Source organism: Drosophila erecta, unplaced genomic scaffold (assembly GCF_003286155.1).
Source record: "Drosophila erecta strain 14021-0224.00,06,07 unplaced genomic scaffold, DereRS2 tig00000021-arrow-pilon, whole genome shotgun sequence".
Classification (NCBI taxonomy): domain Eukaryota; kingdom Metazoa; phylum Arthropoda; class Insecta; order Diptera; family Drosophilidae; genus Drosophila; species Drosophila erecta.
The window spans coordinates 17,620,729-17,639,058 of record NW_020825198.1 but is presented as its reverse complement, the minus strand read 5'-3'; the positions used below and the strand labels follow the sequence as shown (position 1 = coordinate 17,639,058).

The 18,330-nt window shown below is 41.5% G+C and overlaps 2 protein-coding genes across 2 annotated transcripts in view; one reads left to right on the top strand and one right to left on the bottom strand.

The window, feature by feature from the left end:
- LOC6544515 (elongation factor-like GTPase 1) overlaps window positions 1–18,330 on the top strand; it is a 73,015-nt gene that overhangs the window by 43,141 nt on the left and 11,544 nt on the right. The window lies entirely within an intron of this gene.
- Window positions 4,721–17,820, bottom strand: LOC6544516 (protein giant-lens). The gene is made up of 4 exons (XM_001973020.3): window positions 16,754–17,820; window positions 6,188–6,741; window positions 5,898–6,069; window positions 4,721–5,835 (listed from the first exon to the last, which is right to left on the bottom strand). Exons 1-4 carry the CDS (start codon window positions 17,177–17,179, stop codon window positions 5,623–5,625), a joined length of 1,365 nt encoding a protein of 454 aa, XP_001973056.2. The 5' UTR covers window positions 17,180–17,820; the 3' UTR covers window positions 4,721–5,622.

Below are 18,330 nucleotides of genomic sequence, written 5' to 3'. Positions count from 1 at the left end.
AATCCCTACTCAAATAAGAGTATTTGAGTCATACACATTTTAATCGGTTCTTTCATATGTGATGATATGATGTTTAAAGTATAGGCTTGATGGTTAAAATTAAAAAGAAATCACATTTCTTACTTAATAATACACGTACTTACTCCTATTAACTATATGAAACTACCCTTGGTTACAAGGATAACTAAACCGATAACCAATTTCTGCACTTACAGGGTATTTCTAGCTAAAGTTTATTTGCCTTTTGTGGAGCTCACTATGTGTACTGTTGGCCAAGTAAATACTTTAATATAGCACACACTTAAATCGCTGTTGATATTGTGTAGCGAAAGTGAAATTTAGTTTGTCTACCTGGAAGTGCCAAAAGAGCCAAAAAGCACGAGCGGACTAAAGAAGAAACCCAACTTAAGACTTAAATGCGAGATTCGCTTACGGAAGTTCCAAATTTGAAGAGATTTCTTTCAGTTTCTACCAACGATTTTGCGATAATTTTTTGTTTGCAATTCTCGGAGCTGTTTGCTTAGTCTAATGAAAGTTAATTACAACATCAAAGCGTTGTCGCTGCCACTGATCTCCGGTGATCTTGGGGTCTCCTCCTCCGGATACTCCTCTTCTACGCCGGCGCACAAAATTCCGATTAGGTGCGGCCTAAAACGGAGGGGGAAAAGCCAAAAAAATTGTGCGATACCAGGCAGAGTCTAAGTAGAGAAAGTACATGTAAAAGTATCTGAAAGATGCGAATCTGCTGCCGCTCTGGAGGCAGTGGGGTCAAAATCGCTGAATACTTTTACCACTCGCTTTTGGGCCAAAAAGGCGCGCTGCTGACCCCGCCCACACAGATCATGTGTGTGTTTGGTTGTAAATATTACAACATGACTGCCTATTTTTTTCCTTCTTCTTTTGAGTTAGAGATGTTAACTCGAGAGCTGCTCGTCATTTGCATACTTAACACCTTTCGGGAAAATGCGCCAAGATGCATGGAGTTGAGGCACTTGAGTCATCTTGGCTTTTGTGCAATTAGAAAATCATCATCAAGCTGCAGTCGTGTGTTACTTTCAATTTCAATGCCTCTGGCTTTGCCTTTACCCATTGTAATGCATGATTTGTATCTTGTATCTTTGGATCTTTCGGCTCGGCTTTCGTTTTGCAGCCGCACCTCACCTGCATCGCCAGCATCGCCTGCACTTGCATCTCCACATCTTCAAAACCATTTCCATCTCCATTTGAATCGGCGATGACTTGGCACTGCACTTTGGCTATTACAATTATTGTTATTGTTACTGTTATTGCTTTATTGTTGCAGTTTATTGCATTGTCTGGATTCGCCATTAAGAAACGTCGATTTTTTTTCTTAGTTTTTGCATATCACAGGTTTTCCTTGCGTGGCTTCCAAAAAATAAATCGATAAACTTTCACCCTGCTCCCATTAAAATGCCATTAAGATCTGTGGAAATTTGTCCAGCCGAAAAATCCTCAGCCAACGGATATCAATAAGCAATTGTATCGCTAATTGCATTGATTAATGTCTTATCGCATTCAAATTATCTCACAGCGGCAAAGCAGAAATAGAAATGGAAAACTAAAATCCACAAATTTCACTTTCTAAGCAACCGGTGAAATGTGAAATCTTCACCTGAGTGCTTCCTGTATGTCAAGTAAAAAACGGTGAAATAGCCGCAAAAAGTACGCACTGCGGTAAATATATATATTAAGAATAATTATATTTAAGTGAGATCATCTCATCGCTACTGTTTCTTCTCATTTCTCATTTCTCCCAGGCCAAACTGATAAGAGCCAGAATCCCCAGCCCATTCCGGTCTTAATGTTGCTCAATTAAATTCATTGAGCTGCATAAGCGCCTTCCACCAACAACGCATAATTATGCAGATGTTGGCCATTTAGGGGGCCAACTCTTCCCACTTCCAACTTCCCTCTTCCCCCATCTTATCCCATTTGGGCGCCTTCCTCTTGGGGGAGATTGCATGTCAGGTTGGAGCAACAAATCGCGTCTAATTAGTGACCCGCAAATGAAGAAATTTTTCGGACACGAAAGAAATTTCGTGGTGCACTGAGAATTTCCAGACAGCAATCTATGTGTTTTAAATACTATATCATTTTACCAATCGCAAGCAGTTTCCTTTTTCATGTGCATTTCAAATGCACAACAAAATCAAAGTAATCTATGGTTTTATTTATATATATTAACTTAGGTTCTATATCTTACTTAACTTTTCTTAATATTTAAATTTCTTTCAAGTAGAATTTAAGTATTTTTTCATTTACATTAATGTAAGATGTAATGTAGTGGTAAAATTTCCTGATCTTTGCTGATCTTCTTTTTTGCCGGTGCTTCAGTTTTCCTGCAAGACATGCAACTTTGTTTTCGGGCTCTTGATATTTGTGGACAGTTCTTGGTATTATTTTTTTGCTTTGCGGCCAATTTGTTGTGGTTCATTTTAATGATGCGAAAGAAAGTTACGAGCAGTGAGAAAGAAGAAGCCCTGTGCTGGCATTTTCTAATGATGCATATAAATCTGGCATCCAATAAACCGAAACAACCCTGCAACCAATATCTCCCTAAGCCGTTTTGGCATGCAAATTTAAGCCATCGGCTGTCCGGCCAATAATCAAAGCTAATCAATCAATAAATGGACGGGAATCTGAGCTCGGGGGCTTGGTATCCCAACTTTTTGGGGCGGGGGAGTTGAAGTTAGTCGGTCAACGATGTTGGCTCATAAATATGGAAAATGCAGACACCTTAGCAGATTTTGCCTCCTTCGATGCTGAAAGATGAGTGGAAATAATTAGTTATCGACGGCACCTGTGCAACAGTAGCCAAGTCAGTCAACTCGACCTGCTGCGTTTGATGGGTGATGAAACTTTCGCCAAAATAATTATTACTCAGGAATTTCTGTGATCGATGATTTGGGGAATCGATGTTTGAGGACTGTAGACTTACTTGTTTATTGCAGTATCTCAAGAGCATATTTAACGAATACGAAACTTTAATGCATTTTGACATAGCGTAGCAAAAATGGTTACTTACGCTAAAGCATTCTAATGATTTAGGTTATTTGAGAACATTCACTTGTATATAGACCAGCTCACTTACTTTCTATTATACATGTTTCAACTTTTACTGGGCCAAAAGCATCGGTTTCTGGGGACAAGAATCCCATGCTGAAGTGAAAATTGCCGACCTCAGATCGAGATTGAGGACAACGTGGAGGAATGGGCGACAATGAATTATTTCTGCGGCTAACTGTTGGCAATTTTGGTGTCTGTGCTGTTCAGATGGCTAAAAGTCAGTGAATTTCATAGCCAGCCTAATGAAAGATGTACCGGGCTCCTTAAACTCTAATTAAAGTTTTTAAGTGTTTGTGAGTTTGGTGGGTTTTTTGGTTGTTGGGTCTTGTTAAGGGGCTAATGCTATAAACTGTCTTTCAACTGTGCCCATTCTGTCTGTTTTCATGTGGTTATATGGGCCTGCATCTGTGGCGGCTTCTTTCCCCCGGGCATTTTTCAAGATCTTTGGCTAATTAGTTGGCACACTAAACGATATTAAGGATCTTGTATGCTTAATATACAAATCCGCTTTATGCATTCGCTGTAACCTCATAGAGTTGATGGCATATTGCTCCCATGCTCCGACTTCTTCCGGTAATGGACATAAAAATGTACTCATCTTTTTGTGAGCGTTTTTAATGGTTTACTTGGCTGGCTTTTCGCACTGTTTATTTTTACACCTTCTTCTTTCGAAAAGAAAACAGCCTTTTTTATAAGCAAAACATAATTCTTGATAATTTTTTGTTGCTTTGTTTTTATGGATGGCCGGTAATTGAATCTGTGGCTAGGTTCAGCGATGGTCCATCGCTGCAGCATTGTGAGGTATTTATTTAATTATATGACGGGTCTGGACTTCTTCTTCAGGCGCCGCCATCTGCTTTCTAATCAACATTGGTCCAATGATTTGCATTTTCAGCTGCTTAAGCTTTGGCTTTTGGCTTCCACGGTTACTTTTGCCTTAGTTTTAATTGTTTTTGCTTGAGCAGAGTTTAGAGAGGAAGCACTTCTGCGGTTGAATAATTTTGATGGATGCATACGGCATGTGGCAATTTGGTCAAGAATTAAGCCAGTAAAACCCCAGTTCTGTAATTGTCTGTTATTAGCATGAAGTGTAATTTGATGGCGTTATAATTGGTTTCATTCGCTTTTCTGATTGACGTAATGTCAGTACTTTCCATTGCTGGGAAAGCTTATCTTACTTTACCATCTTCAATGGAACATTTGGTGAGAAAACTTAATTAGTGCACTTCAGTTGCCTGGGGTTGCACTTATCTGTAGCTTTACTCCACAAATATTGCATTGAACAACAATCGATTTTCTTACGAGACTTAGACAGACTTAATTAATATTATTAATCAATCAATTTTTGTTTTATTATACCCCTACATATATTTATGTTATCTGTACTTGGTCTAAAGGTAATTACTATTGTTACTTTACATTATGTTCGATGTCAAATTTGTCGTTTGGCTAACTCGTTCGCCCAGAAGTAGGCAATATACTTCACCAGCACAGGTACTCCCAAAAGTATGTGTACGAAATAAAAAGTATTTGCGGTAGTGAGCAGCAAGTATTCAAGCCTACTTAGAAGGTTAATATAGTGGTATTACATATTTCAGTAAAATGATAAATAGTTGCCGCCACAGACTTTTGTTCATAAATTAATGTTTATTTTTGCCTTTTTACAAAGTGTTTAAACCGAAACATCGCCAAATTTCGTTGCTCGTTTTTAGATAAACAAAATCTTGTAGCTTAAATCGATGTAAATATGCATAGTTTAGAGGGAAGAGGAGGAGTCATGGTGGTTACTATACGTTTAGTTAAAAGCATTTGCGCAATTTCTAAATTAATTTCTAATTTCCTTGCCAAATCCATTGCTCAAACTCAGGAGAAGTGGCTTTAAAGGCGTCACAAAAATTGCACTAAAATAGCTGCCAGAGTTGCCACAGTTTCAAACTGCCTCGCTATGAATTATTCAATGATACATCCTTACGTTAACTAAGTGCACCCCATCTGAACATTTGGCACATCCTGCTCTTTGAAGTTTGCTGTGTTGCTCCACGTAGGTTCCGTTTAAATTACAACTGAAACTGTTTTCGTTAGACATATATTAAAATATATACAATTTATGCGGGTTAGATTACGAGTATAGTTTGTTGCTATATTACATAGTGGAGGGTACGCCCTCCTTCGTTGCAGGTTTTGCTCTTGTTTTCATAAATATTCATTACAAATTATTTGTATAACAAACTGCGCACATATCGATGCTTAAAACTAATTAAATATTTATATCATACGTTTTATGACCAAAATTTGGTAGCAAAAGAAACACGCTCTTTCAAAACTTGAAAATGATTTGTGTGTTGTGTGGAAGTGCATTTTAAGTTCCTAGCTTGTATTTGTTCGTTTTTCCCTTCTCATTAGTTGGTAACTTGGCGAGACTCAATTGGCTCAGTCGATATCTATATATAGTAGCTGTTGCTCCTCCGCTCACTCTATCTTCCTTTACAAAGTGTGTTTTATATTATGTGTGGAACGATTCCCTTGGCGATGCACTCAATCGTTGGCCATGCAGTACCCGGAATATGTCTGTATGTTGTCGTCCACAAAACTCTCGCCGGCTATCACGCCGGATTGCGTATGATGGCTGGGACAGCGGTGTCCTTTGGGGCACTGGCACAACGAGTTAATGTTGACCTCGTCCAGGAACTCCTGACGCTTTCGCACCGTGAACAATTTGCACGGTTGCTTCCGCTGACAGCGAAGGCGCTGTATAAATGAAAATGTACATTAAAGCCATGTCTTAATGAAATATTCCATGTCAAACCCACCGTCAGGGGAGAGCAGGCGAACAGATATCTGTAGCCCGGACTGCCATCGCCAATGGGTTCCCTCTTGGTCAGGTATGTCACCGAATTCCGGGGACACCGGCAGTGGACTATCTGCTCCGTCACATTCAACTCCGCTGCTGTTGTCAAAGTCCAAGTGTAGTCACGGAAGTGCCTTCGAGTAAGAAAAACGTATCAATTAGACAGTGAACAATTTGAAATACATTGTGTAGCTGAATTTAAAACTGCATCTAAAACTTTCGCGTAAAATTAAGGATGTAGTTTTAACTTACTTGCAAACTGGCAACTTATGCACCGGCTGGCACATTTTGTAGTGCCTAGTCTTATCGGCAATGGTGTGGCCATCCTCCACACCCAAACTGCTGGGACAGCCGCCAATGAAAGTGGTTGAAGGCTCCTTGGATCCGCGGTGTCCGGAGTGCCTCATGTGCGCCGATCCCCTGGGGAACTCGTTGTCCTGCACCTCCGCATAGGGCAGGGCGTCATTATAGTCCGGCGACTGATCCAGATGATCCAAATCATCCTCGTAGACGGCGCCCAACTTCTGCATCAGCTTCTTCATGTGCAGGCTTTCGAATTTCTTATCCTGAAATTCGCCCAACAGCATTCGCTTGTGCTGCATCACCTTCTCCCTTTCGTAGTAATTCCTGTACTTCAGGGAATCCGCGGCTCCAGACGAGTGACTGTGATGATGGATGACCACGTTGTTGGGCATGCGATTCGATTCGGGACAACGACATTGCCGCTCAATCCAGGGGGTTTCGTATAGATCGATCTTGGAGCAAACTGCATTGGGCGCACAGATGGGCAAATCCTCCTCAGAGTCCTTCAAACGAAAATGATCGAAAATGTTAATAAAACATTAGTTTTGCAACAAAGCAAGAATATAATCGTCTAATACTCTCCCTAAGTTATGAATACTAATGAGGGATATGAATTTCCTTAAAACACTTGAAAAATCATAGAAATTTAATATATTTGGCAGTTGATGCTAAGCCCTAAAAGCCTTTTATTACCCTCTTGATGCTCCGCTTGATTATTTGCCAAATTACCATATGATAAACAAACCATAAAGGCAGCTTCCAGAGACTGGAATGCCAAGAACCCTTCGGTAACAGAGGATTGTGTCAACACAATGATGGCAACTTGATTAACATAACTGCGCCGACTAAAGTCGGTCCTAACTGGAGGATATCTTTGGTGTCTTGTTTGTTTGTTTGCTCCCCAACAAATACGAATCATTAATTGAATTCCCCAAACAGAGTGTGAGTCCCAAAATCCTGGACTCTGTTGTTGCGTTTGCCCAAGTTGGCATCCAATAAAAACTTATGCATTGTGTTGTGTCCTGGTCGTAACATAAAATCCAACAACTAGCAGCTGATGGGTGCTTTTCGAGGATGCCACTCCAGAGCCTGATTCCTTCTATCATTCGATTTTATTGTTAGTGATGCTTGGCAGTGAGAACAGCGACAACAACAGGTTTCCAATGAAATTATCGAAAGCAATCAATTTTTTAAGTGGAACTGTCGCGCACCCTGGTTTTTTTTTCTGTTCATTCTTTGTTATCCCTTTTTGTCGAGGGTTTTTGCCTTTTGTTTGGTTTCAATTTCATTTCCCTCGCTCCACTATCTCTTTCCACTTTTTTCTTGATTTTTATTCAAATTATTTTCGGGTTTCTTTGGCTTGCACCTGCTGCTACCTGAGCTCTTTAGGGTCATTCCTTGAGGTCCTTCCTTTATTTTTTCGGGAGAGCGCATACCGGAAGTCCGGAAGTGATTTAGTGCAACTGACGGAAGTAAATAAGTGAGTGCACACGCACACTCACACTCGCACGCACACACTTAAACTGCAGCGCATTCAAAAAGGGATTAGCCGTAGACGAAGCGGAAGTGAGTCCGGAACAGGTTGCCTGACCTTTTACCTTTTTGCTCAATTGAACCGGAGTTCTCTATGACAATTCCCTGCCGTTTTCCGTCTCGCTCTCCCCCGGATGTCGTCTGCCTGCCTTCCTTATACACTTTATTAGTTGTATTTACTTCCTGATTTTTTTATAATGCTGCTTCCTGAACTTCCTTTTTCACTCGCTCCCCCGTTTCCCACGCAGTTTTGACCCAGTTTCAAACGCAGCACCTGCCGAAGTCCTTAACCCGTTCGACGAGCGAATTTGTCTTGCACTTTGATTATTCATATTTCAAGCAGAAGCTTCGGGCATTGCTGAGATTCTTTTTCGATTTCGAGGGGCGAAGAGCTACGAGACCATTGTCAATCCACCCCTGACAGGATATGCCAGAAGTGGAGTTTCAAGGGGGATCCGTTGGGTAAGCAGCGTGAGAAATTCTTTGAAATTCGAGCATGTTTATTGAGATTTCTTTCCCCCATTCTGTGCATATTTTTTCTCTCTGTTTTTTATTTTTGTCTTGATTTGTTGTTGTGTCGGGAAATGGCACTTCAAAGACATCACCGTTATTCGTATAACATTTTACATATTGATAAGCAAATCACAGGGCCGGGGCAGCATATCAAAGAAGACATGCTTCATCGGCATTCCAATGCCATCAGCTCATCTCTGAGAAGCTCACAATAGGTGCACGCAGAAAAATGGGATGCTGTTTTGAATTACTTTAGTGGCCAGGAAATATTATAATTTATATACGTATTTTAAGCGCTACATTTCGACAACTCTAAATTAAAAAGACCTGTAAGTTTATGAAATTATAAGTCCCTAAATAATGTTAGTTGCCCCTTTTTTTTTTGGTGCACGAATAGAATCAACTTGTAAACAAGACGAAAGTTTCTGTGCTGGCGAAGAAGCTGGAAGAGTAGTAAAAGTTTTGCCAGGCCAACACAAAAAAGCGAGGGAAAAAGCAAACACAAGAAAGGCGGCGAGAAGAGGGAGAGAAGGCAACCGGATTTCCGGTTTAGCAGCTCCCCAAAGAAGGTGGTGTGGCGGGGAGTTGGAGGCAGGGGGTCGTCCAAGCTGCTGCCACACTTTATAATTTGCTCGATCTCCATCAGCAGCACGCGTGTAGTACCGCTCCCCGAGCAGTCAAACAATTAGCCTCATGTGTCAAAGTGCAGTGCCAACGGAAGTTGAGAACGCGCCAAAGACAATGAAAGAGTTTTCCCTCTTTGCCCCCTCTGCTGGCCCCATTTCCCAGGCCAACAGCTTTTTTTTCCAATTTTGCCTCCAGCAGCTGGACGCAGTGCAACGTGATGCCGCAAGCATTGACAAACTTTTGTGACTTTTGATTTCAATGAAAGCCGCCTGCAAAAAGGGAACCCTTCACCCATTCCATCTCTTTAATTGAATCAAATTAACCCCGCTCACAACCTCCAGAAGGGGGTGAATGGGTCGAGGGGGAGGGGCTCGGCTGTCAGGGGGTCTCCCCACAATGGAATTCTTGGAGCTACTTCTAGCGTCATTGCTGTCATGCCTCATGTGGCTGCCTGAATGCCGGGAATGCCATTCCACGCAGCGGAAGTGAGGTGTCTTCAATTGCACGAGGCAGTGGTGCCAGCTTGGAGTAAGTCCCTCCGACTTAAATCGTTTTAGGAATGATCTTTGCGGATCTTTGTTTGAAAATGTTAATGACACTTTAAAGCGCAGTTCTTAAAACAGACTACATTAATTTAATAGGGATTTCAGTATGGATTTGAATGGATTTGAATCCATTTTTAGTTCACCTGCGTTCGGAGGATGCTGCTTTCAGGATAACCTGACTATGACTTTGGCAAAACAAGGCCAAAATAAGGATCGACTGCACCTGCTCCGCATTGTGTTGCGCATTCTCGCCCCATCTGGTGTGCTATCAATAACAGCCTAACTAAAGGACAATCAATGACATAAATTTCCACACAACAAATGGAAGATGTCTGGGTTGTTTTCCCGGTGCAGCAACAGTTGGTTGAGTTAGCTGAGTTCCCCCGCCGCCCCGTAATTCTTTCGTGGGTTTTTGGTTCCCATGAGGGCGTTGACGCACACACGACGATCAACGTCCGGGCCGGAGATTTTCCGATTTTTCACATTTTTCCGATTTTCCAACCGTTAGACGAGACGGATGGATGACAGCAGCCTGCCGCCTGCCACAAGTGTGTTTCCATCAGGTAGTCTCCGCTATATCCTATCCCCTGCACCCTCTGTTATCTTTTGTCTGTGCGTTAATGATTTTTCTATACACTTCCTTTTCCACATTGTTTTTTCTCTGGTTCCCCCACCCATACTCATACTCCTACTCGATTTTGGGTTATTCTTCTCTCTCAGTTGTTTTTTGGGCTGGAGAATTATGCAATCTGGCGTCGTCATGTGGCCGAAGTAAGCGGAAGTATGCCGGCTCAGAATTGGTTTGTATCGCAGTTTCTGGCCAAGATATATAAGTATATATACGTATATTATATATATATTGCCTAAGTCAGTGTGTTTACACGAAAATTCAATTAAAATTGTTAGAAACGGAAGTGGAAGATGGGGCCGAAGAAGCGGAAGTAACACGGAAGTTGTTAGGTCACTATCTGTCGTCTTCCGATTCCAAGCCCGATTCTATGGGTCCAAGTCCCATAGAATTCCAGTGAAAACTCTCAGGCCAGCGCGAGCTCTTAGAGAGATTCATCCCGAGCCGGAAGTAGAAAAGATTTGTGTACGGCCGGCTCTTCAAAAAAATGCGGTGAATTTATATATGTATATAATAATACTTTGCATAGGCATAGACAAGTCCAGGAATTGCCCGGGGCACGCAGACTGACCGTGCCACTTTTGCCTGCCTGCCTGCCTGTTTTTCTCTCGTTTTTTTCTCTGGACTGCCTTAACGGAAGCATGCCCCAACCGCAAACAAGCAGGGAAAAAACATTTTCATTCATAAAACAGCAGAAATTCCAAAAGGAAGCGGGCAAAAGCCAACAGACAACAGCAGAAAAATTATAAGAATGTTAACCAAAGCGGGTGCTAAAGTACTTTGGATACCCTTCGAATTTGTTGTAAGCCACTAATAATCTGGCAAATGGTGGAAAAGTGTAGTCCCTAAACATTAACATTTAAAAAAATGAGTTTTATAAATCACTGTTTGATTTTACAATAAAATATATAGCTACAAAGTGTACTTGATATAATATTAATTCTTAGAAAATCGGAACAATATTTTTGTATGCTCCAGCCAAAGCTCATTGCGAAAGCGGAGTACTCCTGTTGTTTGTCAAGGATTGTTCAGGGTATAGCTGGGAAACTGGTTTCTCTGCGTGGCAGCCAATTGCAGCTGAAGCAGCAACAAACAACATCAGCAACTTCCCCTTTTTGTTGCTGCTTGATTTTTGCGTAGCTTGTTGATCGTCACAATTAATGAACGTCTACGCACACGGACATCCACTAACCACATCCACATCCTCATCCTCATCCCCATGCCCAATACCCAACTCCATATACCCAATACCGACCACAATCAGTCTCAGCTGCTGATGTTGCTGCCACAACGGAACGGAAAAAAGTAATTCATTCATTCATTCATTCAGCAACAACGTGGCATAGTTGCTTGTGGCTTTTTTGCTGCGGCTTTCTGGCCATTGTAATTGTTGCCTTGGCCAAAAGAAATAAGACAACCGCAAAATGTTGCCGACTGTGTGGCGGCCTATAAACATGTTGCTGCTGCATTTTGCTGCTGCTGCTGCTGCTGTTGCTGTTGCTACTTCTGATGTTGTTGCTGTGCTGTTGGCTCCTTTTACGCGCTTGCCGCCAAATAAATAAATCTTGACTACAATGCCGATGGCTCGTTGATGTTGCTGCTGCGATTTTTATGAATGAATGAATGGCCAGCTAGCTACATACTCGTACATACATACATAGCTAAATGAAAAGTTGCCCGGCTTTTAGTGTAAACTGGCTTTGGCTGTTCGCATTTCTGTACACATACACGCTTTTTTCTTGCAGAAAACGCGCGCAAAACGTCACCAAAACGCTTAAAATGGTTTTTTGTTGTTTTGTTTTTGCCCGTTTTGTCTGATAATTATGAGCAGCTCGCAGTGCCACGCCCCGCTGCCTGCCTCCTGCTGTCCGCTTTGTAAATACACCCAGTACCCAGTAACCATTCCATCCAATTTGCTGTTTACTCGCCGTCTGCGCGCGTTTTTATGAATGAAATCCAGCAACAAAGAAGAGGAGCATTCGTCGTTGCTTATTTATAGTTAATTTATTTTTTTACCCCGCCATCGCTGGTGTTTTTTTCTCTCTGCGTCTTGTTTTGATATTATTGTAAACAAATTGCGCCTTTGGGCACGTAATTAGCACACTTACACGATCGGAAAAGCCGCCAGTTGCCCCCGGGGAAGTGGGAAATTGGAACGTGTTCATCAATAACTGTAACAAGGTCTCTTTCTCTATCTATTTTCTTGGCCAACAAAAGCGGAAGTGTTCCAGGCCACATTTCCGCCTGGCCAGCGACGGAGAAGTGCCTTTTTTTTCTCGAAAAGTGGCACAAAGCTTGAACAGCCAAACAATAGGTGCAGCAAAATAAAAGATCTTATAAATCAACAATATCACGGGATTGTACGTATGTATATCAATGGATATCTGGACGAGATAGAAACATTTGTTCCAGCCACATAGCTGAAAGATCTCTTAAATTAGCCATATCACGAGATTATACGTATTGCTTTGGATATTTGGACCAGATATAAGCATACGCATTTGTGTTGACCTTATGCCTGACAAATAAATAATTGCGATTTTAGCTAGTGTTCTCATGGAAAGTCCAATGGCCTTCGCCTAGTTTTCTTTCAGGTGATTTTGAAAAAGAAAACGATTACCTAAAGACGCTGAATTGTATTTGGAAGTTGGGTAGTAGCGTGGCTCAAGCTTCGCCTGCGACTTGGGTTAGTCGTATTTTGTTAACTCATATGAGAAAATATATTTATATATGTATATAGTATCTATAAAGTTGACTTGGCGCGCGCGCCAACAACAAAGTTTATATGGTAGAAGAGGAAGAAGTCGAGGAAAAAAGTGGGCAAACTAGTTTTTTGGTATCCGAGCATCCGTTGGCCCAGGTTGTTGTAGTTGTGGTCGGGAGCATTTTTCTCAATGGAGCTCTCCGAGATCGTAGACTTGGGCACTTTTTAGGTGAATAATTGCGGTATGCTGTTGCTGCCTGCTGCTTGTTTTTTATGCAAATATTTTTATATACGCGCCTATCTGCGTCTGCGGCATCCAGACACACTTAACCGATATACTTGTATATCCATTGTTGCTGTTGCTGTTGTCATCGCTGTCTACTCTCTTTCAATATTTGTGTGTCTTATTTATGATTATTATTATTTTTTGCCTTCGAATCGCATTGAATAATTTCTATATTTAGCATAACAAAAATTCCATGGCAGACCAAAAAGCATAGATAGAAATTGTGAAAACATGATATGCGAAATCGAGGGAAGCGCGATTCGATTCATTATGGGATTAAAGTGTTAGACTTGGATTGTTTGGATGAAATCAATTTTAGAAGGGAAGGCGTTTTGTTTGCTAATGGAATTAGGTTTTGATATTCAAAGGTACCTAACAAAGAACTTATTTCTCCAAATTTATTGCATCAGTCTAGTTAGTCTTACAGATATGAAGCATTGTATTCACACTCAAAGCACTCATAAATTTAGTCATCAGCCAATTAAGGAACATAGATATGATCTATTATTTCTATGGAAAGCAACCGATACTATAGCAGGTCAGTGATTGATCAATTAGAGGGTTTCGTGGAAGTTCCCCAGCAATCGTTGAAATTTCATCAAATTAACGAAAGTTCCCAGCGTAAAAATTCATTCACAAGAATCTCTCATCACGAAAATACAGAAAGGTTCACTAGAAATCGGATGCTCAGGTCCATTGATGATTTCTGTGAAAAAACTCATGAACATAAATTTACCAAAATCAGATCAACGATTCAAAAAACTTGTTTGAAGAAGGTTGAATTTGAAATTGTCATATCGTGTCAAACATATCGGATGTATTGATTAGCATAAAAATCCCATAAATAACCATTAGAGGTGTGGTCGAAATAAAATTTATTAGATTTATATAACCATGTATTTTCATAAATATCTATTGCCTGTTTCGGCACTAAGCATACGCACAATTGGCACTTTTGTTCCTATGTTTGGATGGTAGCCTATAAAGCATTTTCACACCTGCCTGCAACACCAGAACTAAGCTTGGTCAAATAGCCAAAATGGCCGAAATATATGCTTGGTTTGTTTAAACATTTCTCAGTCAATTGGAATTTGTGGCAGACTCTTTTGATATTCCATTCCCAATCCCCTTTCCCCTGGCATGTTTTCCCAACTCTTTGGCTTTTGGCCATGCCACGCGCACACACATCGACTTGTTTAGGCCAAATATGCGTGCCTGATCTGTTTGTATATGGCCCGACAAATTGCCCGATCTCTGTTGATGTTGCTGTAGTTGTGTGGTTGTTCTTGTTGGCTTTATCCATTCATACATTTGGACGGTCTGTCGCTTTGGCATTCATTCATTCATAGATTGACTTGCCCAGCCAAGCGAGAAGTTGAAGTCGCTGACGTAGCATTTGCTGGCTACTCTGCTCATCCAGCGTTTACGTTTTCATTCATTTACACACACGTGTACAGTGAGAGAAAATATGAATGCAAAAATACTGCGCTCATTGATATTTTGGTGTATGCATATGTTATTTGTCTGTATTTGACTGGATAATATTCGAAATAACTTAAATAAGCTTTCTAATGCTTCTATTGGAACGCATTGTTATGAGTTTGGACTTTGTTTCCGCATGATACAGTGTTGTGTTTATAATTGTATGAGAACCCTAGTTCGACATGTTTTAGTTTTTAGTATAAACAATAATCGACCTTAAGTAAACACTTGCCAGCTTAAATGCTGTACATTAACGAACTTTTCTCAGTGTTGCCACTCACACATGCACCACCTCATCGCGCCCCTCACTCACCACCATTTCACCCATTATACCACACCATACCATACCGTACCACCGTCATTATGACCATCATCATCGACTTCTCGTAGTCGTCGTGGTCGTATTTCATTCATGAATTTTCTTTCATTCAGGTCTTCCCCGTCTACCCGTCTCCCTCCCCCTGCTGTTGCCGTCTCCTTCTATCCCCGTCTCAGTCGTGGTTGTTGAAAACGTTTTTAAATACCGGAACTGAATGTTTAGCGCTTTTAAGCATGGGAACTTTTTGTTTTCTTCTATAAACTTTCCTCTCCCTCCCTCCCAGCCTCCTTCCTCCCTCCGTCTCTTTCGTTCCCCTGTGCCTGTCTCTTTCTATCTGGCTATTTGCCTCTCTTTCCGGCTGCTCATTCACAGCCTTTTGTGGATCTATTCCGTTGTGTTCTATTCTCCAATAAGGCGTTTTTATTGCAAGTTTCCAAACAACAGGAATTCTCTGCTCAATTTTTTGTCTATTTTAGGTGTTGTGTTGTGATGCTGCTTTGTTATGCTTGTTTTATATGCGTTCCAAAATTTATTGCAGGCATTTGGATTTCAAAATTTATGAACCAATTCGAACCACACCGCCTTGTCTTGAAAGACGGTTAAATGGTATATCTTCTTCGCAGTGAAGTTTAAGGATGCGCTTGGATTCGTCTAAAGTTAATATGCTTTGATTGTTCTCTAATGCTCATAGTACTAATAGAAAATTAACAATTAGATGGTGATCCTTCGGCAGGGTATTTCTAAGTCGAACCTTTTTTGCTGCTCTGCCCCTTTTGCTGACTTGCGTATGCTGTCAATATTTTGCTTTTGATTACTGTTGATACTTCACGCCTCGCCTCGTAGCAACATCGAGCAAGAATTCGATTTTCAGGGCGTGTTTTGTCGAATGACATTTGACATAATACATAGATATGCGATACATGATATATGGCCGATCCAATCCCCTCTCTTTCTCAATGGGCACTTGATTTATGGCCAGATCGGGAGTGAGAACAATGGAACCGATGTGACCTATGATCTGAATTCGCATTGTAGCGGATTTAAGGGGAAAGATAACGCCAAGAACTTTTTGGTGGACCGTGGCTTAGTCATGAATGCTTAGCCAGCATTGAACTCTTGACCCGCCTGGCTAATTGGTTTTGGTATCGCTCATATCGTTCGGTTGTACAGCAATTGCGGCTTTAATTGATCAAATGCGACAGATCAGTTGAGTTGAGCTCTCGGCTGCAAACAACTTTCATTTTTCAGCCACAGCGAGTGTTGCCGCTGCAATTAAATGTGCCATATGCGTGTGGTGATATATGGATAGTGGTTTTGTGGGTGTCAAGTGTAATGGCCATAGGGCGGCTGCTAAATATAGCCAGAGTTTCTTGAACAAAAGCAAAAAAATATGTAAAAATAACGAACTAAAACTCGGACCCAGCCCAAAAAAGTTGCATTGCAAAACCTGCTGTGCAGAGAAAGAAATCGTAGGTAGTCTTGCGATGGACATTTGAGAGATCTCTATGCTATAATACATGTGACTGATTAGTTGATAATGATACAAATCCCAAGACAGGAAACTTTTTAGATAACTTAGTAGAGCAGACTTTAATCAGACTTCAATTTGAATGAAATAATCTAATCGATCAGCATTGTTTTCTGTGTAGATGCTGCTGCTGCCGCTGTTGTTGATACCGCTGGCGTGGGCAAATGGCAACCAGTTGAACAGGTGTCTGCTGACGTTGTTGCCTGCATTATGCAACCTGCCATTGCCAGTTGTTGGTTTCATTGGTACCTTGTGATATTTTTGTTTTTTTTTTTTACCCGGCCCCGATCAATGCAAACATGTAATTAGCCAGGCTAATCAAATGAATTTAGTATTTGCTAGCTACTCACCCCCACTTGGTAGAGGACGCGCACATCCCGGTCGCCGTGCCTGCTGCCGATGATGCTGCGGTGTTGCTGCTGTTTCTGCAACATTTGTCGCGCATGTCGCCGCGACTCGGCGAGATCCTTCTCCGCGGCCGCCGTGGAAATGCTCACAACGGTCAGTTGCTCGGCGGCTGGCTTCACTGTACTGGTCGCCACTCCAGCTGCTGCCGCTGCTCCTGCTCCTGCTGCTGCTCCTCCTGCTGCTGCTCCTGCTGAAATATCTTTGGCGTCGTAGACGGTGTACTGCAGACTCTTGTGCTTGTCCGCCGTGGACGTGGTCGGCGTAATCTCGAACACCTCGAGCGGCAGTCGCGTGCCGCCGACAGCAACAGCAGTGGCGGTCAGCAGCAACAGCCACATGCACGGCAGCAACATCAATGTCGTAGGCATGATTTATGACTCTGACTCTGGATGCTGGATGGATTTCTGGATTTGTGGATCTCTGGATGTTTGGGAATCTGGATCTGGATCTAGATCTGTACCTGGATCTTTCCGAATCTCTCGCAATCTCCGCTGAGAGAGTTGTGCGTGCGGCTTGTAATTGACACTCAATGAATTTTGTAATTGAATTCGAATCAAATCCAATCCAATCGAATCGAAACGAAACGAATCGAGTCGAATCAGTGTTCTCGCTCTATCTCACTCGCTCGCTTAGAACCCATGGCTTACATGCACACACACACTGGCAGAAACGAACTCTACAAATCAGGTTTCAAATCGAACGATCGATTGATTTGTGGCGAATGTCACTCGAAATTATTGGATATTTCATTCACTGCAATCGGTGGTCGGTAGTTTCTTTTTGCTATTTAGTAACTTTACACCCGCGACGTCGCTGTCTCCGGTGGCCTTTCGTCTCGTCTCGTTTCGTCTTTTCATTCGCTCCTGGAACGAATACTCTATGGTATCGTATCGTATCGTGTCGCCTCGATTCCGCTGCCCTCGCTATATGGTTGTTCGCTCGACCAACTCACTTTTCGAACTGATCAAACAGAAAATCCAAAAACGAACAGCGCATGGCGAACGGCGAACGAGAGCCGCTGAAGCCGGCAGAGAAGTGCGCTGCTCGCGTCGCTGCCGGCATGTGCGTGTCTGTACACTGGGCGAAAATACATGGTGAGGCGAAGAAATTATGGAAAATTTAACATTTCATTTATTTCTTTTTTCTATTGTTTGTATGAGAAGCTTTATTTAAACTGCAAATTTAAGTAAATGCTTCATAATCTTGAAGTAAATAATCAAAAAATAATTAAATTTTAGTTATTTTTTATTGTTATTATTAAGACTAATGATATCAATTTTAAATATAAAATATAAATTATATTAAAATTGTTTCCGTTCCATATCGATGAGTGGTAAAATTTGAAGTAGTCCACAAATTCGAAACTTTTCAACGGAATCGTGCAAGTTGAAAAAAGTGTATGTATTGCACTCATTTGAGCGGACTACTAGTGATTTAAAACCTTTAAAAATGTACTGATCAAACGACATTGTTCTCAGTGCACGAACGAGAGCGCGTCATGGGCTGGATATGAATGAAT

Excerpts from the sequence above, each read along its gene's own strand:
- LOC6544516 (XM_001973020.3), bottom strand. The coding sequence starts at position 17,179 with ATGCCTACGACATTGATGTTGCTGCCGTGCATGTGGCTGTTGCTGCTG. Across the intron at positions 6,742-16,753 it reads GCGTCCTCTACCAAGTGGGG|GACTCTGAGGAGGATTTGCC; the intron begins GTGAGTAGCTAG and ends TTTCGTTTGAAG. Across the intron at positions 6,070-6,187 it reads CATAAGTTGCCAGTTTGCAA|GCACTTCCGTGACTACACTT; the intron begins GTAAGTTAAAAC and ends TCTTACTCGAAG.